The following is a 27203-nucleotide window of genomic DNA, read 5'->3' as shown; positions in this document are numbered from 1 at the left end:
GCTGCCTCAAATGTTGTTTTAGAGAGCTACAGTTCATATAAAGGAATTAGTCATTTGGAATACATTCATTAGGCCCTAATCTATGGATTTCACATGACTGGAAATACAGATATGCATCTGTTGGTCAGATACCTAAAAATAAAAAAAGTAGGGGCCTGGATCAGAAAACCAGTCACTATCTGGGGTGACCACCATTTGCCTCATGCAGCGCGACACATCTCCTTCGCATAGAGTTGATCAGGCTGTTGATTGTGGCCTGTGGAATGTTGTCTCACTCCTTTTCAATGGCTGTGTGAATTTTTTGGATATTGATGGGAAGTGGGAAACGCTGTCGTACAAGTCAATCCAGAGCATCCCAAACATCCTCAATGGGTGACACATCTGGTGAGTATGCAGGCCATTGAAGAATTGGGACATTTTCAGAATCGAGGAATTATGTACAGATCCTTGCGAGATGGGGCAGTGCATTATCATGCTGAAACGTGATGGTGGTGGATGAATGGCACGACAATGGGCCTCAGGATCTCGTCATGATATCTCTGTGCATTTAAATTGCCATCGACAAAATGCAATTGTGTTCGTTGTGCGTAGCTTATTCCTGCCCATATCATTACCCCACTGCCACCATGGGGCACTCTGTTCACAATGTTGACACCAGCAAACCGCTTGCCGTCTGCCATCTGCCCGGTATAGTTGAAACCGGGATTCATCCTGAAGAACCCACTTCTCCAGCAGGCCGGTGTCCATGGAAGGTGAGCATTTGCCCACTGAAGTCGATTACAATGCCGAACTGCAGCCAGGTCAAGACCCTGGTGAGGACGATGAGCATGCAGATGAGCTTCACTGATACGGTTTCTGACAGTTTGTGCAGAAATTATTTGCTTGTGCAAACCAACAGTTGCATTAGCTGTCCGGTTGGCTGGTATCAGACAATCCCGCAGGTGAAGAAGCCAGATGTGGAGATCCTGTGCTGGCGTGGTTACAAGAGGTTTGCGGTTGTGAGGCCAGTTGGACGTATTGACAGATTCTCTAAAACAACATTTGAGGCAGTTTATGGTAGAGAAATGAACATTAAATTCTCTGGCAACAGCTCTGGTGGACAAGCTTCAGGGGAGTCATCTGTAGGTAACCCAGGACCGGGCTGTACAGCTATAGGACAGACACTTCAAAACCTTGTTCCTTATGATTTATTATTTGACTTTCTGTTTTGCCATTTATGAATGTGTTATTCAATGCGTTTCTATGAGCTATAGCAGTAAAGGCCAAATTCAAGATTTCATAAAATATATTTTTATATATATATTTTTTAGACCTACATGGGTGCTAAAATTCAAAATCAAATGACTAAACTATACATTTTATGACCATATAAAAAAACAATTCCATATGTTAGCTTAGCCTCAGTATTTGCTGCGATTGAAGGGCTTAGACCATTAAAAAACAACTTAAGACATACATATTCAAGCTAGCTTTTAATGTTTGATTGCTTAATTTTCTTAAAGTCAATATTTTGCATTAGTAGGTAATGTTTTGATGTTTCTACTTATTGATGTATTGATGCTGTTTTGTTTTCTACCTTATGTGCATTGAGCATGGGAAATGGGCTCTACAAATGAAATATTGTCATTATTATTATAAACTTATTTTCAATGCTCCCATAAATATAAAAACACAAACAATTTGGCTCTATACGAATTACAGAACTACAAGTCATCCATCCATAGAGCAGGGTGACAGGCACAGGCCTCCAGGCCCAATTTGTGCTTTGTAAAAGTAGCCCAATCATACATTTCAAGTCGAGACAGATTGAGTATAAAGTTCATTTATTGAGATCACTCTTTACATATTGAAATGTATTTATTTTAAAGCAGATAGATAAATGACTGACACAACCCCTAACAAAAGTTCATAATGCAATACCAGATAAGCAAATGTAAAAAATTAAAAAACATTGGATGTAAAAGTGAATGCAAAATTGTTGGTATGTTTAAAAAAAAGTGTAAAGTTGATCAATTTACTGTTAATTCAATGGGCTGAAGCACTTGAAGCCTATGTCTCTCTGTGTTGTTAACAACTCTCCTCTGTCTCCTACCATTTTTCATACAGAAATCTCTGAAGTTTTCTCCCACAAAGAAGAAAAGGAAGGGGTCCAGGCAGCTGTTCCCTGCTGCAAGACAGAGCGTTACCACGGCGGCCTTCCGAATCACCTGGAGATAGCTGCAAGAATCCTCACAACCATTTAGCTGAGCATTCCGCTCTGCTGCCAGGAAGAAGGTTCGTACTACATGATAGGGCAAGAAGCAGATCATGAAGATGCCGAGACCAAGGATAACGAGGGCACAAGACTTCCTCCTGGATGGCCTCTTCATCCCCTCCACCCCAGCCCTACACTGCCTCAGGCTGAGCAGCACACACACGTAGCAGACAGAGATGACAGTGAAGGGCAGGATGAAGCCAACCACCAGGGCAGCACGGTTCAGGACGATGATGGTGCCAAGGCTGCTGCCCAATTCCAGACAGCGGGTCCGCTCTTCCCCCTCCTGGATAGTCCCAGAACTCAGTAGGGGTGCGGAGGCCAGGGACACAAAGATCCAGATGAGTAGACACCCTCCCCAACCACAGGATCCCCCCTCCAGATTCATGAACGTATAGGGGCGCGATACGGCCAGGTAACGGAGGACACTCAGGGCCAGCAGGAAGTAGACAGAGCCATACATGTTGATATAGAATACGTAGGAGACCAGGCGGCAGGTGATGTCCCCAAACGGCCAATGGGAGTCCAGCAGGTAGTATGCTGCCCTGAGTGGCAGTGAGCACACCAGCATGAGGTCAGACAACAGCAGGTTCAACATGTACAGGTTGACTGTGGTGATGCTCCTCTTCCTCCTGTACATGCTGAGAAAGACCCAGAGGGAGGCACTGTTGGCAATCAGACCCAGGAAGAAGAAGAGCAGGTATGCAGCAGGAAACACGCTGCGTTTGAAGCTGTCAATGGGACAATCGCACGTCAGATTCCTCACCTCTGATTCCAGACTCGTATTGCCTGTGCCTCCAGTGAGACCTGGGAATAAAGGGAGGGAGACACAGGTATGGAAAATGTACTGCAAGTGCTGGAAGGTAAAAAGACAGCAAACAAAAGACTGAAAAGGTGAATACTAACAGTACATTATGTTGAGGCATTTAATTACAGACCTCTCCTCTTCTGATGCTACCTATTTACCGTACATTTTTACAGCCACATGAGGGGCATAAAGAGATAATCTGATTATATGCTTTACTATCAGATGGTGTGGTTACTTTATAAAACTGGGCAACAATGACTGATAGATTTTTAAACTTGTGTTTTTCTAACAAAAATAGCCAGAGCCACTTTACAGGAAGTATTTTTCACATACAGTGCATTTGTTAAGTATTCAGAACCCTTCCCTTTTTCCACATTTTGTTACGTTACAGCCTTATTCTAAAATGGATTAAAAATTTTAAAAATCCTCAATCTACACACTGTTATGACAAACCAAAACTTTTGCAAATGTGTTTGCAAATATATTAGTAATAAAAACAGAAATACCTTATTTACATAAGTATTCAGACCCTTTGCTATGAGACTCAAAATTGAGCTCAGGTTCATCCTGTTTCCATTGATCATCCTTGAGATGTTTCTACAACTTGATTGGAGTCCACCTGTGGTAAATTCAATTGATTGGACATAATTTGGAAAGGCACATACGTCTCTATATAAGGTCCCACAGTTGACAGTGCATGTCAGAATAAAAACCAAGCCATGAGGTCGAAGGAATTGTCCTTAGAGTTCCGAGATAAGATTGTATCAAAGCACAAATCTAGGGAAGGGTACCAAAAAAGATCCCCAAGAACACAGTGGCCTCCATCATTCTTAAGTGGAAGAAGATTGGATCCACCAACACTCTTCCTAGAGCTGGCTGCCGGGAGATGACCAAGAACTAGATGGTCACTCTGACAGAGCTCCAGAGTTCCTCTGTGGAGATAGGAGAACCTTCCAGAAGGACATCCATCTCTGCAGCACTCCACCAATCAAGCCTTTATGGTAGAGTGGCCAGAAGGAAGCCACTCCTCAGTAAAAGGCACATGGCTGCCCGCTTGGAGTTTGCCAAAAGGCACCGAAAGACTCTCAGACCATGAGAAACAAGATTCTCTAGTCTTATGAAACGAAGATTGAACTCTTTGGCCTGAATGCCAAGCGTCACGTTTGGAGGAAACCTGGCACCATTCCTACGGTGAAGCATGGTGGTGGCAGCATCATGATGTGGGGATGTTTTTCAGCGGCAGGGATTGGGAGACTAGTCAGGATAGAGGGAAAGATGAACAAAGCAAAGCAAAGAGAGATCCTTGATGAAAACTTGCTCTAGAGCGCTCAGGACCTCAGACTGGGGCAAAGGTTCAACTTCCAACAGAAAAACAACCCTAAGCACACAGCCAAAACCACGCAGGACTGGCTTCGGGACAAGTCTCTGAATGTCCTTGAGTGGCCCAGCCAGAGCCCGAACTTGAACTCAATTGAACATCTCTGGAGTGACCTGAAAATAGCTGTGCAGCGACACTCCCCATCCAACCTGACAGAGCTTGAGAGGATCTGCAGAGAAAAATGGGAGAAACTCCCCGAATACAGGTGTGCCAAGCTTGTAGTGACATACCAAAGAAGACTCGAGGCCAAAGGTGCTTCGACAAAGTACTGAGTAAAGGGTCTGAATACTTATGTAAATGTGATCTTCTGTTTATTTTGTTTTTTAAATTTGCAAAAATGTCAACAAATCTTTTTGCTTTGTCATTATGGGGTATTGTGTTGATTGATGAGGGGGGAAAAACAATGTAATCAATTTTAGAATACGGCTGTAACGTAACAAAATGTGGAAAAAGTCAAGGGGTCAGAATACTTTCCGAATTGATGTCCAATGTCTAATTATTTTTTTTTGTAAATTAATGATATTAGACGAGGGGTCTCCAACCCTGTTCCTGGAGAGCTACCCTTCTGTAGGTTTTCGCTCCAACCACAGTTGTAACTAACCTGGTTCAGATGATCAACTAGATAATTATTAGAAACAGGTGTGCTAGATTAGGGTTGGAAGGAAAACCTACAGGACTGTAGTACTCCAGAAACAGGGTTGGAGAGCCCTCTATTAGATCTGCTGTTGATTTATTTCAGGGAATCTGGTTTCTCATATGTGGATTTAGTATTCACTCGTTTCAATAGGTCTAATATCAAATACAACAAAAATAAACATGAGAAAGTTGACAGTACCTCTCTCTGTGGTCCAATACTGTTGCATACTTGTCGCCAGTCCAGTGAACCCTGTTGAATCAGTCTTCTGATGGCTATGGTAATAAGTGTCTGAACTATATCTGGAGAAAGCCAAACACAAATGAGTGCAATCTCATTCTCTACAATGCCTTCAGGGTTTACTCGGGGTGTGACTTCCTCTGATGTATTGCAATACCACTCTGCTGCTCTCTAAGTCCAATTCTACCTCATTTGCCATTGTAAACAGTTCACTGAGGCTATTCAACTGCTATGCAAAGCAACTGTGTGTTCAATTATGTTTTTATGACAAGGCTGTAGCTTTGGGTAAGTTAAGATAACATTTGAAATATGATTGAGACAGTTTATAATGGAATATACAGTTGTCACCGTTTTTGACAAACCTCTGTGCATGCAATTAGATCCACTTAAGTAGTTTCACAATGTCCTATAAAAAGCAATGTTATAGTGAGTTTTGCAGTTTTTACTGTAACATGCAATGTTCGTGTTTTCATTCCATGACAGGCTCTGACCTGTTTTCTTCTGTTTGATTCAACCTTTCTGGAGCATCAGAGATAAAGATCAGTTTAGCATCCGCTCTACACCCAAGTAAAAACAAAACTACAGAGCACAAACACTTCTTCTGATGAACAATCTCTCCAATCCTAGTAAACCACAGTTTTCTTGACCTGAATGTGTAATTTTCGCTGAGAGAGGATGTATTGAACAGGATGTATTATTGAAGTGATTCAGTACCTCACTAACAGTGACATATCATCCAAATGTTACTAATTAAATATTTTTTAATTAAGTACCAAGTAGTACCAATCATTATTACCATCTTATTTGAGGTCAACTACCTGGTAATTTGACTGTACCCATAAAATAAAGTGTAACGACCAAAGCAAAAAATTCACCATAAAACCTATAACGTTTTAGACAATGGTAAAAACAAAGTTTTTATTATAGCGTTAGAGAAAGACAGAGAAATATACAATTAATCACATAGGAAAATCTTTTCCAAATAATTTTAAGGCAGAAAAATACCAAAACATATGTATTTAACATAACATATGTTTAACAATACCTTTGCTATAGAACATGCATTCATTTTCAATGTAAAATAAAGTAAATCCTTAACGGAAATGTTGTCTGTCACCCCTTTGAGGGGAATAAGCACTAAGAACCCTCTGTAGTTACTGTGGTTAGACTAGAGCGTCCTCTAGTGGAACAGGGGACTGAGGCTGGAGACATCCCTCCTGCCTCACTGTGTAGGTTTATTGGCGGAATCTGTCAGAGCTGGTGTGCGATTGGTGACCGTGGCAGTATGGGTAATTTCGTTTTTTCTACTGGCCAAAATGGTCTGGATGTACATTGTAAGCTGTCGAGGGGAATCAGGGAAAGATGTAAGGTTAAGCAGTTACAAGTTAAAGACATATCAAAACCAGAAAGAAAAAATAAAATGTTGAGAATTGCGGCTTACTGATTGTTGTTTTGCGAGAAGGTCGCGATGTATGGCCTGTCGTCGCTCCCGCTCCTTGTCATTGCTGGTTTTCCAGGTCTGGGCCACAGCTCTCACCTGCTTCTCATCTAGACTTGGGTTATCTTGCCACTGTAAAAACACAAGTCATTGTAATGCGCATTTGATTTATTCCACACAATACTTCAAGGAGGCATCAGTGTAATATTAAATACTAATATTAATGTAATATAATATGAGGGACTAACCAAGCGCAACACATAGTCATCCAGGGAGAGGTTCAGTAAGGAATGCAGGGACTTGATGGCCTCGTTGACCTTCTCACAGCTAGAATAAATCATGTTCTGTTTTTCAGGAGAGAGACGCATTCAAATGTTAATGTAAGAGGCATCTATCCACTGACAGATAATCTCAAACAGAAACTTTAGAGATAAGCAACTGATTATCACACAAGTGTGGTGGTGAGACAGGCCTGATACCTTCAGCTGCCCATTAGTTTTCTTGTACAGGGATGACAGACTGACAGCCATAGTGGAGGTGGAGGGGCTGGGAACATTGGTGTTGCTGTGTTCTGCCTTGTTCAAGAATAAAGCACCCTTCATAGTGGAGAGATAGACATACAGCTGTTTTTACACATCATACATATATCATTCACACTTTACTTATTTTTGATGAACAAGAGTTCAAGTAAGGAAGTCGCAATATCTCAAAACCATAATTACTCTATGTTTACAGGCAAGAGCAGAAGTGGGGGGGGGAGCTCCCTTCAATACAGGACCTCCATCAGGCGGTGACAGAAAAATTGCTATAACGTCCAGCAAACGGTACCAGGGCATCGGGTCACGGACCAAAGCCATAAGACTGCTAATTAGTTAATTACAGTGCATTCGGAAAGTATTCAGACCCCTTGACTTTTTCCACATTTTGTTACATTACAGCCTTACTATAAAATTGATCAAATAGTTTCCCCCCTCATCAATCTACACAAAATACCCCATAATGACAAAGCAAAAACAGGTTTTTAGAAATTCTTGCCCCCCAAAAAACTAGAGAAAACAATGAAATATCACATTTACATAAGTATTCAGACCCTTTCCTCTGTACTTTGTTGAAGCACCTTTGGCAGCGATTACAGCCTCAAGTCTTCTTGGGTATTGCGATACAAGCTTGGCACACCTGTATTCGGGGAGTTTCTCCCATTCTTCTCTGCAGATCCTCTTAAGCTCTGACACGTTGGATGGGAAGCGTTTTCAGGTCTCTCCAGAGATGTTCATTCGGGTTCAAGTCCGGGATCTAGCTAGGCCACTATAAAACATTCAGAGACTTGTCCCGATGCCACCCCTGGGTTGTTGTCCTGTTGGAAGGTGAACCTTTGCCCCAGTCTGAGGTGCTGAGTGCTCGGGAGCAGGTTTTCATCAAGGATCTCTCTGTACTTTGCTCTGTTCATCTTTCCCCTGATCCTGCCTAGTCTCACAGTCCCTGCTGCTGAAAAACATCCCACAGCATGATTCTGCCACCACCATGCCAGGTGCCAGGTTTCCTCCAGACGTGACACTTAGCATTCAGGCCAAAAAGTTCAATCTTGGTTTCACCAGACCAGAGAATCTTGTTTCTCATGGTCAGAGTCCTTTAGGTGCCTTTTGGCAAACTCCAAGCTGTCATGTGCCTTTTACTGAGGAGTGGCTTCCGTCTGGCCACTCTACCATAAAGGCCTGATTGGTGGAGTGCTGCAGAGATGGTTGTCCTTCTGGAAGGTTCTCCTATCTCCACAGAGGAACTCTGGAAGTCTGGCAGAGTGACCATTGGGTTCTTGGTAACCTCCCTGACCAAGGCCCTTCTCCCTTGATTGCTCAGTTTGGCCGGGTGGCCAGCTCTAGGAAGAGTCTTGGTGGTTACAAACTTCTTATATTTAAGAATGATGGAGGCCAATGTGTTCTTGCATTGACCCCATCTTGCACGGACTATGCATACTCACAAAACTATATAGACAATATATATATATATATATATACATACACACTACACTGACACTCACGCACATTCACATATACTACATCCGCACTACGTACTGTTCTTTATAATACTCTTATTATTATCTATCCTGATGGATAGTACCCTCCCTTTATGTACATATCTACCTCAAATACCTTGTACAGCTGCACAGTGATAAAGTACTAGCACTCCCTGAATATAGATTCATTCTAATGTATTTTATTCCTTGTATTACTATTATTTTTATTTTTTTAACTCTTCATCATTGGGAAGACCTCGTAAGCAAGCACTTCACGCTAGTCTACACCCGCTTTATTCGGCGCATGTGAAAAATAAAATATTACTTTTGATTTGACTACTAGACTGCTCACCACTGTCCATGAAAACATATTTAGCTGTGTTGTAAAACTAATGTATAGTAGTTCCTCTTTACCTCTGCCTCGTACTCAGCCCAGGCAGTTTTGCAGTCAGCCTCACTGAGCTCCTCCTCCTCTTTGTGGTCCAGCAGGGACTCGTGTTCATGGTAGCAGACAATCTGCCCCTTACAGCTCTGCAGCAGCTCTGCCAGCACCATGTCCTGGGAAACACAGACAAACAATGTCACGCAACTCCCTACTCTAATAATTGAGATTATAATGGTCTTGTGTGTTTAATTTGTAGCTCTGGTCACCTTGGGCAGCAGCGGTGTGGTCCTCTTGCTCTTCTTCTCAGAGTTGGGGTCATCCAGCAGGTCTGGCTCAAACATGTAGAGCTCCGTCAGTTCAAACAGTGTGAAGTGTCTCTGTATCTGCTGCTGGTCCACCACCCGGAACGACAGTGATTGCTTGGCCACCTGCCGGTCGTAGATCTTTTCCTCCATGGTGCCCTGGAATGAATCAGCAATTCAATATCAGTGATTACAGAATTATATGTAGGGCCCTATAAAATCCGCATTGCGAAGAACGCTGATGGAATCACGGAATCCAGACATTAAAACGGAATTCAACAATATTCAAAAATGTATTGAACTTAGTAGAAAATCAACTAAATGTATTATTAGAAAAATCATTAATTTGTCAAAGTTCACAAGACATGAATAAAATGCATCAGTGATTCATATTTTCCTGCAACTTTCTGAAAATGTCACAGGAATGTCCCTGTCCGAGTGTGTGTGTGCAGTGTCTAAACTGTGTAGCCATTGCAATGATGCTAATAATAACCTTCTTCTGGTAGAGATGGAAAGGCGTGCCAAAAAACCCATCTCAATTAAATGTTAACTACAAAGTAACCTATGCCTACCTGGCAGAATGATATCATGATTATTTGCATCAATCCAGTGGCCATATGTTTTGCACACTGCAATGCATGAGCTCTACAGAAACATAGCTAACATAGCAATGGTCTCTTGCTGGTGCACACAGGGTTACTACACCTAAATAACCAAACTTCTTCTAGTTTTCCCAGACCATTTCCCAAAATTGGTCTCCTGAGCATTGTTGTGTACTTAGAACATCCAAATTTTATTTGTTTTTTTCCTATAAAAAGTAAAAAAGTGAATTTAAGATGGAAAACCTGAAAAAAAACTGAGGAAAACCGAAACCTGGCCAAACAAAAACGAAGAAAACCGAATTTGGGAAAAAATATAAGATTTTATAGGGCCTTATAAACTCAGCAAAAAAAGAAACGTCCTCTCACTGTCAACTGTGTCTATTTTCAGCAAACTTAACATGTGTAAATATTTGTATGAACATAAGATTCAACACCCGAGACATAAACTGAACAAGTTCCGCAGACATGTGACTAACAGAAATGGAATAATGTGTCCCTAAACAAAGGGGGGGGTCAAAATCAAAAGTAACAGTCAGTATCTTGTGTGGCCACCAGCTGCATTAAGTACTGCAGTGCATCTCCTCCTCATGGACTGCACCAGATTTGCCAGATCTTGCTGTAAGATGTTACCCCACTCTTCCACCAAGGCACCTGCAAGTTCAGGGACATTTCTGGGGGGAATGGCCCTAGCCCTCACCCTCCGATCCAACAGGTCCCAGACGTGGTCAATGGGATTGAGATCCGGGCTCTTCGCTGGCCATGGCAGAACACTGACATTGCTTTCTTGCAGGAAATCACGCACAGAACGAGCAGTATGGCTGGTGGCATTGTCATGCTGGAGGGTCATGTCAGGATGAGCCTGCAGGAAGGGTACCACATGAGGGAGGAGGGTGTCTTCCCTGTAAAGCACAGCATTGAGATTGCCTGCAATGACAACAAGCTCAGTCCGATGCCGCTGTGACACACCGCCCCCAGACCATGACGGACCCTCCACCTCCAAATCGATCCCGCTCCAGAGTATAGGCCTCGGTGTAACGCTCATTCCTTCGAGGATAAACACGAATCAGACCATAACCCCTAGTGAGACAAAACCGCGACTCATCAGTGAAGAGCACTTTTTGGCAGTCCTGTCTGGTCCAATGACGGTGGGTTTGTGCCCATAGGCGACATTGTTGCCAGTGATGTCTGGTGAGAACCTGCCTTACAACAGGCCTACAAGCCCTCAGTCCAGCCTCTCTCGGCCTATTGCAGACAGTCTGAGCACTGATGGAGGAATTGTGTGTTCTTGGTGTAACTCGGGCAGTTGTTGTTGCCATCCTGTACCTGTCCCGCAGGTGTGATGTTCGGATGTACCGATCCTGTGCAGGTGTTGTTGCACGTGATCTGCCACTGCGAGGATGATCAGCTGTCTCCCTGTAGCGCCGTCTTAGGCGTCTCACAGTACGGACATTGCAATTTATTGCCCTAGCCACATCTGCAGTCCTCATGCCTACTTGCAGCATGCCTAAGGCACATTCACGCAGATGAGCAGGGACACTGGGCATCTTTCTTTTGGTGTTTTTCAGAGTCAGTAGAAAGGCCTCTTTAGTGTCCTACATTTTCATAACTGTGACCTTAATTGCCTACCGTCTGTAAGCTGTTAGTGTCTTAACGACCGTTCCACAGGTGCATGTTCATTAATTGTTTATGGTTGATTGAACAAGCATGGGAAACAGTGTTCAAACCCTTTACAATGAAGATCTGTGAAGTTATTTGGATTTTTACGAATTATCTTTGAAATACAGGGTCCTGAAAAAGGGACGTTTCTTTTTTTGCTGAGTTTATATGTAATCATACAATGTGTCCCACAATCATATTACAGGAGATAGGTTCATACGAGATGTGATTACCTGAGCCAAGAAGCGGTAGACAAACACAGCCTTCAGCTGGCCAAAACGGTACACCCTGAAGATGCTCTGGATGTCATAGGAGGGATTCCACGAAGCGTCAAAAATTATGACCCTGTTAGCTGCTACCAGGTTGATCCCAAGGGACCCAGCTCTTGTCGAGATGAGAAACAGACGACCCCTGAAAGAAAAGGGGGATAAAAGTAAATCAAAGGAGTGATTGTGAGTGGGATCTTAAAAACAGACCATCTCATCAATTCACATTAGGGCTACAATTACTGATGCCTTGCCATATAGTAATACATCACTAAGTAAAGTGTTATGCTGCATACTGTGTTGAGGTTTGGCACAGCGAAATGTGAGATGTAGAAAAGTACAGCAGTCAGACAGAAATGTACCGCTCGTTGGTGGCATCATTGAAATCTTGCACCCATTTCATCCTGGATGTGGCGCTGGTGGACCCGTCAATACGGTAATAGTCAGTGTTTCTGATCCAGCTGCCATCACCTACAGTTTAGAAAAGGAAACAAAGAAAATATTACACAATAATAGACTCTGAAGATGCATTGTTTTGTTGTAAAACTATAACATTTGAAAAGCCAATGGGACTGGTACCTTTGTATAGGGATGATTGCCTGTTGTTTTTGGCTTTGTTGGTGAGGTCCAAGAAATCTTCAATCATGTCTAATGTGATCAAGGATTGACTGAACACCAACCTGTGAATATACAACAAAAACTGATTAAGAAAAGGTTAATTCAACAAATCTGCTCTGTGAAACTGGCTAACTTGATCTTTTTTTTTTTTAAATGCACCCCTGGTGCCTGAATCCATTTCCCAAGCACACATATGGTGAATCCCAAACCAGCCCCTCACCCCTACCAACTCGCTCGGAGGGCCCTCTGTTGTCATGTTGCTGACGAAACTTGGAGGGTGACTTCAAGAGTGGCGGGGGGGATCAAATAAACCCTTCAACTTCGGGACACACTCGTGACTTGAATGATTCAATTCATGTTCCACATTTAAATAAAAAAATTAGCATGAAATTCAAATGAGAAAATTCCCTGTCGTTTTACAAGATATAAACATCAGTAACAGTTAAACATTTAATTTGGGATGTATTTCATATGTTACATGTGTCAAGCTTAGAAATCAGAAAAAAACAAATATAGGTGGCTTATAATTAGGCACGCCTCTCCATTCTTTTGTGTGAATTTGTGCAAACTCAAAATAATGTGGTGTGTTTTTGGGATACCACTTCGCTCTGAAGCATAGCTTGCTTGGTCAAAGTGTTTATCGGAGGGTCTAAATAGCCCCTACACCCTCCATCATTTTCAATTCCTCAGCTTTGGGACACTAGTGCATATGGCGGAGGCGTGCGTGAACGCATAAATGGAGGGGCGAGGGGAAGGGGGATGATTTGGGATTCAGCCTTACACTTTGTCTTCCAGTTCCTCTGCCATTTGGAGAATCTCAAACAGCAGCACCATCTTCCCTGAGTGTCCCAGGATGGTGGCGTCAGAGTCACTCAGCATTGACTTGTACCAGTCTGCAGCCGGACTGTCAGGCCTGAAACTGGTGGACGCTCTCAACGCTGAACACAGAGCATACAATATCACCACTGACTTCAAATGAATGAGACTAACAAATAAGTCATTAACATAAGTTAAATCATTCAAAATGTTCAATAGTAACACTAGAAGGTATTGTAATAGACTCGGTAAAGTCATTTCCTGAATGGAAGAGACAACTCTACCTTTTACCACTGGGACCAGTGGACCTGCTCGCTGGTCTCCTTCCACATCGACACCCTTTGATGTGCTGTTCCACACAAGGATCACCTCCACATCCTTGCTGTCTTCATCAGCATTCACCACTTTCCCCTTGTTCTCCTTCTCTTTCCTGAGTGGGACATAAAGGAAAAGTAATGAAAGACAACAATCTATTATTTGCATTATTTAATTTGTCATTAGGTGGTAATAGACTACTTCAGGCATCACACAGCGGTAGCAGTTAAAAGATTTGGGTAGCCTACTGAATACTCATGCTTACACACCTCTCAGTTTTCCCCTGGTGCTTCCCATCAAAATGGCCCTGAAAACAAAGAGCATCTATGTTGATGACGGTTTGACTGACATACCTCAGGATCCGTCTGCAGATGAGAAAATAGTAGTTTTTGTTCAAACCTGCATCTGATGGGTCTTTACCTTATTTTCTTTGCTGATATAGTTGAGCTGCAGACACCAGGGATGGTTCCAGATTCGGCTGAGTATCTGGAAGTCCTTGAAAAGGCTGGTTCCGGCTTTGCCCCTGGCTCCCTCAACCACAGACCTAGCTCCTAAACACATATGCAGCTTTTTTCTCCAAAAGGTTTATTAAATCATGCACATTTCATTGATATGTACAGAGCTTTCTGATCTAACGATGGAGGTTCTTACCAGTGAAGTTGTCCAGGTAGTAGCAATACAGTCTGTACTGAAGAGGGGTCACCCTCACTGCCATAACATATTCATGTTTTGGGGGCAGGAACTTGGTCAAGGCTGAGTAGTCTCTTCTCTGACAGAGAGGAAAACACAATAAGTGTATCCACTGGAAACTGACAAAGAACTTTGCAACAAATACTTGTAAAAAAGTAAGCAGTGGTTCTGATAAACTACAAATAAAGGTGCCATACACTCCTAGTAATTGAGCTGTCTCACCTGTACACACCCTGCCAACATTGCATGAAGGACATGGGCGCGATTCTTCATGATGCGGACGTCTCTGGGGGTGGAGTCTGCACACTGGCCGTTTTGAATGGGGTTGATAAAGCAATTCCGGAACTCCTTGATTGAGCCCAGAAGGTTTTCCTTGATGAAGTTGACCATGCAGTGGTCTGAGAAAACAAAAATATATAAGACACGGCTACACCTTTGACTACTATAATTTTTTTATATAATAAAACTGAAACATGAATAAACTAACCCAAACGTTGACATACTGCCCAGAGAAGTAGCTTAAATGGAAAGGCAGTCATAGGCTGTGTTCAAACTGAAGCAGGCCTCCTTACACTCATTGAGGTTGTTCTGCAGTGGTGTGCCTGTCAGCACCACCCTCCGTTTGGTCTTAATGGCACTCATAGCTTTAGAGATGTTGGATGCCTCGTTCTTCAGGATGTGACCCTCATCGCAGATCACAAAGTCTGGACCTGGAGTACAACAAATGTAGTGTATTAGAGTTTCAACACCAATCAATTATACTACTTCAAAATTGTACATACCTCTCAACACTTCACATGCATATAATTGGTAGAGGATGTACCTGGATCGACTAGAGTACTGTCAAAGGTCTTTTTGAATTTTCCGTGGATGACTTTGAGGCCTAGTGTGAGGTTACGGTACATCTCATAGCCCATAATCATAACACCTCCATCCATCTGCCATCTCTGCAGGGCAATATAACGCTCCTGTGGTCGCTTCAGTGTGGCCAACTCTGTCACCTACGAGATGGAAAAAAAGAAACATGAAATACCTTGAATATACTACAATGCATATCAATAACCTCTGCATGTATTTGACAAAACAAAAACTAAAATCTTCTTGGCTACCTTGACTTTGTCAGCTCCCATGTCAACTTGCCACTTCTCAAACTCATTGACCCAGTTGAGGATGGTGTTGAGTGGACACACCACCAGGGCAGTCCTGAAGTTCATGCACTTTGACTGCAGCATCGTATGGAGAAATGTCACCACCTACATGAGAAAATATTGAAGAGCTTCTACTATTATATATTATAAAGTATTATATACTAAACAAAAATATAAACGCAATATGCAACAATTTCAAAGATTTTACTGAGTCACAGTTCATAGAAGTAAACCAGTCAATTGAAATAATTTCATTAGACCCTAATTTAGGTATTTCACATGACTGGGCAGGGGCGCAGCCATGAGTGGGCCTAGGAAGACATAGGCCCACCCACTAAGGAGACAGGCCCAGCCAATCAGAATGAATTTTCCCCCACAAAAGGGCTTTATTACAGACAGAAATACTCCTCAAAACTTGAGACATCTGTGGCATTGTGTTGTGTGACAAAACTGCACATTTCAGAGTTGCCTTTTATTGTCCCCAGTAGAAGGTGCACTTGTGTAATCAAATTAAATTGTATTTGTCACATGCGCCGAATACACCTTACTGTGAAATGCTTACTTACAAGCCCTTAACCAACAATGCAGTTCAATATAGTAAATAAAATATTTACTAAATAAACTAAAGTAAAAAAATCTAATCAATCAAAAAGTAACTCAAGAAATGTACATAACAATAACGAAGCTATATACAGGGGGTACCGGTAACGAGTCAATGTGCGGGGTACAGGTGTTGGTGACGTGGACACCAAGGAACTTGAAACGCTCAACCCGCTCCACTTCAGTCCCATCGATGTTAATGGGGGCCTGTTCGACCCTCCTCTTCCTATAGTCCACGATTAGCTCCTTTGTCTTGCTCACATTGACGGAGAGGTTGTTGTCCCGGCACCACACTGCCAGGTCTCTGACCTCCTCCCTGTAGGCTGTCTCATTGTTGTCGGTGATCAGGCCTACCACTGTTGTGTCGTCAGCAAACTTAATGATGGTGTTGGCATCGTGCTTGGCCACAGTCGTGGGTGGACAGGGAGTACAGGAGGGGACTAAGCACGCATCCCTAATGATCATGCTGTTTAATCAGCTTGTTGATATGCCACACCTGTCAGGTGCATTGATTATCTTGGGAAAGAAGAAATGCTCACTAACTGGGATGTAAACAAATTAACGCACAAAATTTGAGAGAAATAAGATTTTTGTGCGTATGGAAAATTTCTGGGATCTTTTATTTCAGCTCATGAAACATGGGAACAACACTTTACATGTTGTGTTTATATTTTTGTTCTGGTGGAGTATCTCTAGTATTGTTAACAAAAGATACTGTTTTATGAATGACATATGCATATGTCTGCTGGCTTGCTTCTGAAGCTAAGCAGGGTTGGTCCTGGTCAGTCCCTGGATGGGAGACCAGGTGCTGCTGGAAGTGGTGTTGGAGGGCCAGTAGGAGGCACTCTTTCCTCTGGTCTAAAAAGAAAATATCCCGATGCCCCAGGGCAGTGATTGGGGACACTGCCCTGTGTAGGGTGCCGTCTTTCGGATGGGACGTTAAACGGGTGTCCTGACTCTCTGAGGTCATTAAAGATCCCATGGCACTTATCGTAAGAGTAGGGGTGTTAACCCCGGTGTCCTGGCTAAATTCCCAATTTGGCCCTCAAACCATCATGGTCACCTAATAATCCCCAGTTTACAATTGGCTCATTCATCCCCCTCCTCTCCCCTGTAACTATTCCCCAGGTTGTTGCTGCAAATGAGAACGTGTTCTCAGTCAACTTACCTGGTAAAATAAAAATAAAATATGACAACACTCCTACTGTTCGCTTCCTTTTACCTGCAGTGTCTTCCCTAGGCCCATGCAGTGGGCCAGTAAGCAGCCTGATCCAGGGGTTGAATTGGCCTTCTTCACAGACTCACAACAACAGTCCCAGATAAACTGCACACCTATCAGAAGGAGGAAGAGATACAGCAAATTGAAGGGGCAATGCTGATAGCCACTGTATTTGACTTACTGTCTGTATTGGGTTTGTACAACTGAAATAAAAACCGAGACTTACCATCCACCTGGTGAGGCTTGAGCCTGGTCACCAGGTTCCTGTGCACCTGGATGAGTGGCTCCTTTGTCCCCTCATCCTGATCCAGGACCAGCTTAGTGGTGATGGGACAGGCCACATGAGACGCCTCATCCTCAATAACAATCACCTGCGAGGAAACCACCATTTGACCAAAACTGCTAATATAAAATGGTATAATATATAATTTAATAAAATAAAATAGAGTAGTAGTATGACATTTCTGATAGTGCATGGATTCTACAGTGAGTGTGCATGGAGAGGGTCAGCTGTGTGTAGTGTACCTCTCTGAAGTCCTCCCTCTGCTCTCTTTCTGCCAGGCGTCTGCGTCTCTCCTCCTCCTCCTTCAGGGCTCTCTGGGTCTCCGAGCGGAGGTGCTCGTCTACGATGATCCTGCGGATCTTCTTGCGGCCCTTAGGTGTATCTTTGTTGTCCCCTTCCTCGCCGTCCTTCTCTTCATCGTCACTCTGTTTAGATAGATAGATCAGTAAGTCACCAGCAGTTAAAGAACCCTTGAACACACTGTAAAAAAGAACATACATTTTAACAATGATACATTTAGCACCTGATAGTACACAAACAATAAAACAAGAATAGCAAAATGATCATCATACATCTCAGAAAGCCAATAGTTACACATCAATGAAGTTAGTAAGAAGGATACAAAAGGGTGACTGACAATGCAAATGTAAAATGAGATGGTGATATCGCCTAGAGGAAGAAATTCAAGCCAAAGAACAAGCTCTGAATGACCTCCAAGGTAAACTTCAAGATGTCTACGAGGAACCTCAAGGCTTCGATGCTCTGTCCGTCCAAAGAACCCTACATACAAAATGCTTGCATTGCAAAGAGAAGCGGCACATTAAAAGGAAAAAATACTTATCTCCATGTATGACCAATGGAAGATCCAAGCCCGCAAAGCAAGAGAGCAGCTAAAGTCAGATGTAACAGAGAGCCAGCTGGTATTTCTGATCGACACATTGAAGCAAGGAACGGATGATGTCATGAGCATCTATCTTGAAATTCAAGATCACATCACACAGTCAACTGAGTTAAGGCGTTGTGTCGACACAGGTGAGGGAGTTACAGCAGATATTATCAGAATTGCCTATGAAAAGATATCAGGCATTGATGAAGAGTTTTATGCCGAACAGGAAAACCATTGTCTCAGTGAGTTACTTGATCGCGACTACACTCGCTCCATTTACGGATCTATAGTCTCACAAATTAGTCACAAGTCCAGTGTTCAATCCACCCATCACTCCATGGCCTCATGTATGGCAGCCAAACGTGCAGATGCAGCAGCAGAGCTGACAGCAAAGGAAGTTGAGTATGAAGTGTTGCTGGAGAAAAAGAAACAAAAGGAAATGATACAACACTCAGAAGAGCAGTAAAGGAAGGATGTGAGTTGGAACAACTACAGGCAAAGAGAGATGTAAAGGCAACTCGGGCCAGGTTGTAGGCTTAGAACCAGGAGGTAGTATGGAAAACTAGCTTCTGAACTGTCAACAACATTACTCCAACTACCATTCAACAACTCTCCAATGCCCCAGCATCATCACCTCATGTGGATGTGACTTCTCTGGCTCAAGCCTTCCAAGATAGTAAAGTCCTTAATTGACTTCCAATGCCAGAGCCATTTGTATTCAATGGTGATCCAATTCAATTCCTTGAGTGGAAAGCCTCATTTGTGTCATTTATCAATCAAAGAAGTGTCTTGTCAGTTGACATCTTTATTATCTTAAGAAGTATGTGGGTGGCCCAGCTCGTAAGACCCTGGATGGTACTTTCTACAGAAATGATGACGAGGCCTACAAAGACGTGTGGAACAAACTCAACCATACAGAGGGCATTTAGAGAAAGGCTTGCAAACTGGCCAAAAACTCAACTTAAGAACACCGTAGGACTCAGAGACATTTCAGATTTTTGAAATGCCTGTCAGGTGCCTGTCAGATGCTATACCTATGTTAAAGGTCTTCAGATATTAAATGAATGTAAATAGAATCAGAAGCTATTTCAAAAACTGCCTGACTGGGTAGCTTCTTATTGGAACAGACAAGTTACACAAACCTTGAACAATAGTCAAGAATTGCCCAGTTTCCAGGAATTTGCTACGTTGATGACAATGGAAGCAGAGATTGCTTGCAATCAGATAACTTCTTTCTATTCTCTCCGAATTCATCCGAATGTACCACTGAGAAACGAAATGTCAGGGAGACCAAGAGGAGCATGGCAAGTGTTCTCAGCACTCAAACATTCACAGATAGAGAGAATCAAAAGTCAGCCAAAGGAAGTGCAAGGCCTCTGTGTATGTTTTGCCAGGACAATAAGCATCAGCTCCATGGCTGTTCTAAATTCATGACCAAGTCTCTGGAGGAGCGACAGAAATATGTGAAAGAAAATAAGCTTTGCTATGGGTGCTTGAAATCTGGTCACAGTGCAAAGGACTGTCGTCATCATCACACCTTTGACACCTGCAAAGGAAAGCATCGCACGTGTCTCCACGCTGACAGTTAGGTAAAACGGGAAAAGCCTACACCTCTGCCAATTTCTTACCAAAATAATATGGATGAGGCAGCAACTGCATTGTCACTCAACGTAGCTGGAGAAGGACAATCTACTAACACTTTCATAATCAAACCAGTGTGGGTGTCAAAGGAACATGTCAAGTGCTGAAAAACTTGTCTACGCCCTGCTTGACATCAAGAGTGATACTAAATTCATTGACCAGGAAGTGAGCAATGCTTTACAAGCAGACATGTATCCAGTGAAACTGAAATTAACTACTATGATAGGACATGACAGTTGTGAAAAGCAAAATAGTCTCAGGGCTTCGTGTGAGAGGTTACAGCTCCACCATCCAAATCAATCTTCGTCCTACCTACACCAAGGATTGCATACCTGTAAACCACACCCACATTCCGACCTGTGAAACGGTCAAACTGGAATCATCTCTCCATGGTAGTAGATGAAATCCCAACACTGAAGGATTGTCAGGTTGGCCTTCTGTCATGACGTGCCCTGGGGGGAGGATCATAGCCCCCCTCTCTCTCTCCACAGTATTATGACTTTACGGCAGGTCATAAATACCTGGTAGAAACTGCCATGCAGTATTGAGAGAGTCTACCAGAACAAAGTACATATTTTGTTCAAAACTACTAATCCCCAAAATGGGAGAACTAAACAATATTTCTATATATATAATATTTATATTTTTGAGAATGTGGGAATGGTCCGTGGACACTTAAGGGACGGTTATGACGAGTGTGTTTCACTTGGTGATCTCATGAAGGACAGGAAACACACATAACTGTATCTCTTAAAGTGTACATGTCCCAGCTGTCAGGTTTACATCTAAATATTGTGAAACGTATGTGATTAAACATGAAACTATTTGCGAAAAGATATAATGTCATGTTAACCTTCTAAATTAGAGTATGGATTTTCATAGAAAGATGAACTAGTCAGTGGCTACAATTCTATAGGCCATCGGAGACCATACAGCTGTAGTTTGGATACACGGAAATGGTTAAACTCTGAGACTATCGATCACTACAGAATAAAAGTAAATCTTAGACGAATAATTACTAGTCTGCATCTAGAAATGACATTAGTCTAGAACGAGAATACTGACAACCGCCGAAGCATCTATCTATGAAAACATTTCCGAATGGTACTCTGAAGTATCCATGTGTTCACGTGCAAAGGATTAGCATTTCAATTAATACAATTATAGACTGTGTGTCGTAAATCCCTTTTCTTTCCCGCACTTTCTCAGTCCCCACCCCTTTCCTTTGTCTACCAAGCCGTCATATCGGCTTAGCCCACTCTGGACTTTTCTATCAGTTAGTAACCAATATCTACTGTTTGTTTGTGATGTATTTCTGTGATTATTTAGTTAGTTAGAAAATAAATTATTAAGACAATTTGTATATTGCTGACTCATTATGGAAACTAGGGTTCGTGCAGATAACCAAGAATTTTACGACGTTTGGAATGAGACTAATGAGGTAACAATTAATAATGAATTAATAGAAGATTAATTCATCAGAAATTTAAATATCTGAAGTTATATTCAGAAAATTATAACTTTAATCTCAACATTTTCCGTGGTCCCCCGACTTCCTAATTAATTAATGTTTACATGATAAGTTTAATCATGTAATAATTAAACCTAGAGAGAACTGATTTGATATAAATAAGTCTTCACATTTAATGATCATCACAGACACGACACTTCTGATAGGCTAGAACTGCTCAAGGGCAATGGCACCAAAACAAGTGATTTTAGGTGAAAATGATGAGCCCTACGCTGTTTGAACTGACTTAGGACAGAGCGTTGTTTTCTTTGTAAGGAAAATGCAGACTGTGTTTTTTTAAATTGAGATGCAAACATGAGTCTCTGAGCAACTTTGGCATCTGAACCATTACAGTAGTGAGTTCTTGTTTAGCTTGTTGTTTGCATGCATTTATCACTATATCATCTACATACATTGGAACGTTAGACCCTGTACAGACAGAAGGAAGATCATTAATGTACGAGCTGAACAGTATTGACCTTTGGGGAATGCAAACATTGTAGATATGAGTGGGAAAAAGTTAGTTTTGATTTTTACACTGATGAGACAGCACCAACTTCTGAAAGGTTTTAGATTTGTTAAACAACAGGGTTGTTTTTACTACATTTATGCAACAGGTTGAAATGATTAGATTGCTGGAAAGGGGTTATGGGTTTGTTTATTGTTTACTGTTTATTGTTTAATTTAGGTGTTGATTTTACTTAATTAAACATTGTATTATCTGATGTGTTTGAGTAGGATTCTTTCTTCCGGGACGGATGGAAGTTACCTAAAGTATGTATGTGTTACGAATCCCGCCGAGGATGGTGCCTCTTCCCGTTCGGGCGGCGCTTGGCGGTCTTCGTCTCCGGTCTACTAGCTGCCACCGATCCCCTTTTCTGTTTTCTTTTGAGTTTGTCTAATTGGTATCACCTGTTTTGTGTTTAGGGTAGGGGGCTATTTAAACCCAGTTGGCCCGCCGACTTTTGTGCGGGCTTGTTTTTCTGTTTGTGTTGGTGGTGTTCCTTATAGTGGATTTCAGTCCTACTTTTATTGGACAGTATTTTGACGCGCCCGTTGTTTGTGTGGCGTCGTCGTTTATGTGATTATTTCTGGGTGAAATAATAAATCCACTTGATTGAGATTACCCTGCTCTCTGCACCTGACTCTTTCATGTCCACCATTGGAATTGTGACAGTATGTTTAAGGAGACACAGGAGAACACGTCTACATTTTTATTAAATGCCTGCGATTAAATATCACTGATTCCTTACGCTGAGAAATGTACTACATTTGCGACAGAGGAAAAAATTCTTACATTTAGATAGTAATGATACCAGGATAATTGTATCTAAGGGTAGCGTATGTTCAATTAAGCATACATATACATTGATGTAGATTAAAATGTATGATTAATGATTTGAGGTAGAGTGGAATTATCATTAGGTTTTGTTTATAGTTAACTTTTGGGTTTCTGAATCGGTGTAGTATAATGTATGCTAACGAAGTGTTTTGTGTTTTTTCTGGGAAAATGGGGGTTTCATTGTCTCTCTTTGGAATGTTTCCTGGGAATATAATCTTGGGGAGAGTGAGTGAGATTGAGGCCGTAAACTACCAAATTGAAAAGGCCCGGACATTTTTTGTTTGGTTTTACCTTAAGGTTTGCAAATACCCACACACACAACACATTTGTTATGACTATTTGTTGGTGTTTTTAAAATACTATGTTTGATTTGTTTTTTAAATTTCCTTTGGGTTTGGTGAGTTTTCCATTTCACTTAGTGCTAAGGTATCTTAAAGGGGCACGCACGCACATGGAATTTTTTTTCTTCTGAGTTTTAATTAAACATGTGAATTCTTTTGATAAAGGAATGTTCTGGGAACTGGGATACAACATGTAGGAAATGTTTGACAATTTTTTTTATTTTTTATTTGTCTAATATAGTAACAAACACTTCTTTGAAGGGTTTGTATGACCTATGACCCGTATCATGACTTTTCATTGTGGCTTGATCAGCCTCATTGGAAAGCCATTTGGATAATGAATTTAAAGGTAATTTGTAATAATGATTTCAAGGTAATTTGTGTAATTGATAATTATTGTGGAGTTCTTTTATAGTTCTTAGCCATATTTGTAATTTGGAACAATGTGAAGAAGGAGAGGGCATTGCCTTTGACTAACGGTAGGCTGCTTTAAGTCTATTTTCCTATGACCATATGGGTCAAATCATTTTTCTTTGTGGAGTTTTTCAGAGTAGTGATTTTAATTTGATTAGGTTATTTGACATTTTGTTTTATCTTTTGACCAGTAGTAGTGTTGTTTTATACATTACTCTCATGAAGAGTTATGTGTTAAAAATGGGAGGGGATACAGTCCTTTGAGGTTTTGGATTCAGTTCTTTGAGGTTTTGGATTGAAGTTTACACACCTTGAGTGATGTGAAGGAGTGTATTGTTGTGTTGTTTGTTCTGTTCTATTCCCGATGGGTTATAAGTCTAACTTCCTGATCATGTGGCTCTGCGATGAAGTTGAAATTGTGATGGGGAGTATAAGCCCATTTGAAAGAATAGTTTCAATAGAATATGTTGTTATTCTCTTTGAAATATGTTTAGACATTTGTATTAAGAATAATTGGTAAAAGTAATAATTTATCATGTAGCTAATGAACTGAACTAAACTGTTGTTCTGAGCTGTTCTTTCGAGGTTATCATGAAAAGTGACATCAGACGGTATCTTAATGCATGGAAGAGATAATTGGACCGAACAGTGTGTGTACCTCAAATCCCCCTCTAACTGGCTGAAGAAAAGTGACAAAGGCCTTGTCCGAACCACTTCTACCGAGAGAAAGGAGCTGGGCCAGAAATCGGTGTACAGCATCAGATCTGTTCTCTATCAACCGCTTTTCTCTCATGTTTCTCTCAGGTGTGTGAGAGGAGTCCACGTGGAGTGAGCATGGAGAGAAATCTGTTCTAAACTTCTCTTATGTTGCTGGTATACTGGTTGACGAATGGACAAGACATAATGGGTGGTAAAGGTGATGGCGTCTAAGGTGAAACATTGAAATTGGGACATTATCATGGGCCATCCACTTTGAACTGTAAAGCTATCTGAAGAAGAACGAAAAAGACGCCAGAAGAATCAGTGCCTGAAGGAGGGGGTTGGTCAACTGGGGGGAAAAAATTCTTGTTTAGACTTTTGGGGTATAGGTATTGGGGTATAGGTCTACACCACGTAAAATTATAGTAATTTAGATTAAGAATGCATTGAGATACTGATCTGTATTATAATCGTGATAAAAAGTTCATAGTAGAATTATGGGATAATTATATTGGATGTTAATAAATGTACATTCTGCCAATGTCGATGTGTGTTAAATTAAGTTGTTTACTTTGAGCGATAGGACCAATTTGAATCACTGAGCAATGTCATTCTAAATTTTGGTTGGATAATTAGTTGGGTTCTAATTATGATTTTATTTGGAAATTGAATGATTGTTGTTATGAACTAAAGACGTTGAAACTTTTATAAGCATGCCATGGTGAATGGAGATGGGTGAACTCTGATCTGGAGAGTGAAAATGATCCTAATCTATTTGTTCTATAGGCATTGCCTTATAAATAGTGGAATCATGATGCTTGTCTTTGGTCATGTTCATTAGGCACCAAAGAGATACATTTTATTTTAACTAGGAGTCATTACCTGGATTTGTACAACAAGATATGCTAACTTTAGTTTCTGGGATGGACATAGTCATTTCCAACATACTATGCTGATCCATTGGAGTGTGATAGATAACTAAAGCTTATTTTATTAAACTCCATTGTTGCATGCACTGCATTATGCATTAAACATGTGCCTTTCACTGTCTATGGAAATTATAGCTTTGAATCTCATTAACTGTATGTATTTTTTCTTTTTCTTCGTGGTTTCGTGCAGATGACTGTGGATCATAACCTTCCCAGACAAATTGCTAGAGTGCTTAGAAAATGTGTTGGGGATTGAAATAAGAGACAGTGCTGAGTTTCTTGGAATGAGGCTGAGTTAGTGTTGTGGAAGCTGGTCATGATTTTTGGTTTATGTAGAATATATGTATTTTCTATGTGAATGAATGTTCTTAAATCTTGTAATTTTCTTTTAACTTCTTTGGGGTAGGGGGCAGTATTTTCACGTCCGGATGAAAAGCATGCCCAGAGTAAACGGCCTGCTACAAAGCCATAAAAGCTAGAATATGCATATTATTAGTAGATTTGGATAGAAAACACTCTGAAGTTTCTAAAGCTGTTTGAATGATGTCGGTGAGTATAACAGAACTCATCAGGCAGGCAAAAACCTGAGAAAAAATCCAACCAGGAAGTGAGAAATCTGAGGTTGGTCGATTTTCAACTCAGTTCCTATTGAAGATACAGTGGGATATTGGTCATGTTGCACTTCCTAAGGCTTCCACTAGATGTCAACAGTCGTTAGAACCTTGTCTGATGCCTCTACTGTTTAGTGGGGCCGAAGGAGAGAAGAATGAGTCAGGTCTGCCATGACCTGAACATGCTCTGACCATGCGCGTTCACGTGAGAGCGAGCTCTGTTCCATCGCAATTCTGAAGACACAGGAATACTCCGGTTGGAACATTATTGAAGAATTCTGTTAAAAACATCCTAAAGATTGATTCAATACTTCGTTTGTCATGTTTTTACGGACTGTAATATAACTTTTTAAACTTTTCGTCCGTACATTCTGCTGGACCTGCCCGCGCGTCGTGAGTTTGGAAAGTGTACTGAACGCTAGAACAACAAGGAGGAATTTGGACATAAATGATGGACATTATCGAACAAAACAAAAATTTATTGTGGAACTGGGATTCCTGGGAATGCATTCTGATGAAGATCATCAAAGGTAAGTGAATGTTTATATTGTTACTTCTGACTTCTGTTGACTGCATAATATGGCGGCTATATTTGTATCTTGATTGGGCTCCGAGCGCCGATTATTGCATGGTTTGCTTTTTCCGTAAAGCTTTTTTGAAATCTGACACAGCGGTTGCATTAAGGAGAAGTGCATCTAAAATTCCATGCATAACTGTTGTATCGTTTAGCAATGTTTATTATGATTATTCCTGTAAATTGATGTGGCTCTCTGCAAAATCAAAGGATATTTGTGACTTCTGAACGTAAGGCGCCAATGTAAACTCCGATTTTTGGATATAAATATGAACTACCAAACAAAACATACATGTATTGTGTAACATGAAGTCCTATGAGTGCCATCTGATGAAGATCATCAAAGGTTAGTGATTAATTTTATCTTTATTTCTGCTTTTTGTGAATCCTCTCTTTGGCTGGAAAAATGGCTGTGTTATTCTGTGAATAGGCACTCACCTAATATAATCATTTGGTTTGCTTTCGTCGTAAAGCTTTTTTGAAATCGGACACTGTGGCTGGATTTACAACAAGTGTATCTTTAAAATGGTGTAAAATACATGTATGTTTGAGGAATTTTAATGGTGGGATTTCTGTTGTTTTGAATTTGGCGC

At 41.3% G+C, this 27203-nt stretch overlaps 2 protein-coding genes across 2 annotated transcripts in view; both read right to left on the bottom strand.

Annotated features, from left to right (window-relative positions):
* Nucleotides 1-1883: 1883 nt before the first annotated feature.
* LOC129816054 (cysteinyl leukotriene receptor 2-like) lies at nt 1884-6147 on the bottom strand. The gene is made up of 2 exons (XM_055870233.1): nt 5276-6147; nt 1884-3061 (listed from the first exon to the last, which is right to left on the bottom strand). The coding sequence occupies exons 1-2, from the start codon at nt 5301-5303 to the stop codon at nt 2010-2012; spliced, it is 1080 nt and encodes a 359-aa protein (XP_055726208.1). The 5' UTR covers nt 5304-6147; the 3' UTR covers nt 1884-2009.
* Nucleotides 6148-6218: 71 nt separating this feature from the next.
* Nucleotides 6219-27203, bottom strand: part of LOC129816043 (transcriptional regulator ATRX-like) — a 40369-nt gene continuing 19384 nt past the window's right edge. Inside the window, exons 15-35 of the mRNA XM_055870228.1 lie at nt 17906-18088; nt 17607-17751; nt 17384-17493; nt 15523-15666; nt 15237-15414; nt 14986-15123; nt 14636-14811; nt 14375-14492; nt 14144-14274; nt 13993-14030; nt 13693-13838; nt 13374-13530; nt 12554-12654; nt 12337-12445; nt 11942-12119; nt 9415-9609; nt 9178-9321; nt 7232-7348; nt 7001-7096; nt 6756-6884; nt 6219-6653 (exon numbers count right to left, since the gene is read on the bottom strand). Coding sequence (XP_055726203.1) covers nt 6537-6653; nt 6756-6884; nt 7001-7096; nt 7232-7348; nt 9178-9321; nt 9415-9609; nt 11942-12119; nt 12337-12445; nt 12554-12654; nt 13374-13530; nt 13693-13838; nt 13993-14030; nt 14144-14274; nt 14375-14492; nt 14636-14811; nt 14986-15123; nt 15237-15414; nt 15523-15666; nt 17384-17493; nt 17607-17751; nt 17906-18088 — 2850 coding nt within the window. The 3' untranslated portion in view covers nt 6219-6536. The remainder of the gene's footprint in view (nt 6654-6755; nt 6885-7000; nt 7097-7231; nt 7349-9177; nt 9322-9414; nt 9610-11941; nt 12120-12336; nt 12446-12553; nt 12655-13373; nt 13531-13692; nt 13839-13992; nt 14031-14143; nt 14275-14374; nt 14493-14635; nt 14812-14985; nt 15124-15236; nt 15415-15522; nt 15667-17383; nt 17494-17606; nt 17752-17905; nt 18089-27203) is intronic.

The sequence above is a fragment of the Salvelinus fontinalis genome, chromosome 2 (genome assembly GCF_029448725.1).
Source record: "Salvelinus fontinalis isolate EN_2023a chromosome 2, ASM2944872v1, whole genome shotgun sequence".
Classification (NCBI taxonomy): Eukaryota; Metazoa; Chordata; class Actinopteri; order Salmoniformes; family Salmonidae; genus Salvelinus; species Salvelinus fontinalis.
The sequence above is the reverse complement of the archived record's forward strand: the minus strand, read 5'-3'. Positions and strand labels throughout refer to the sequence as shown.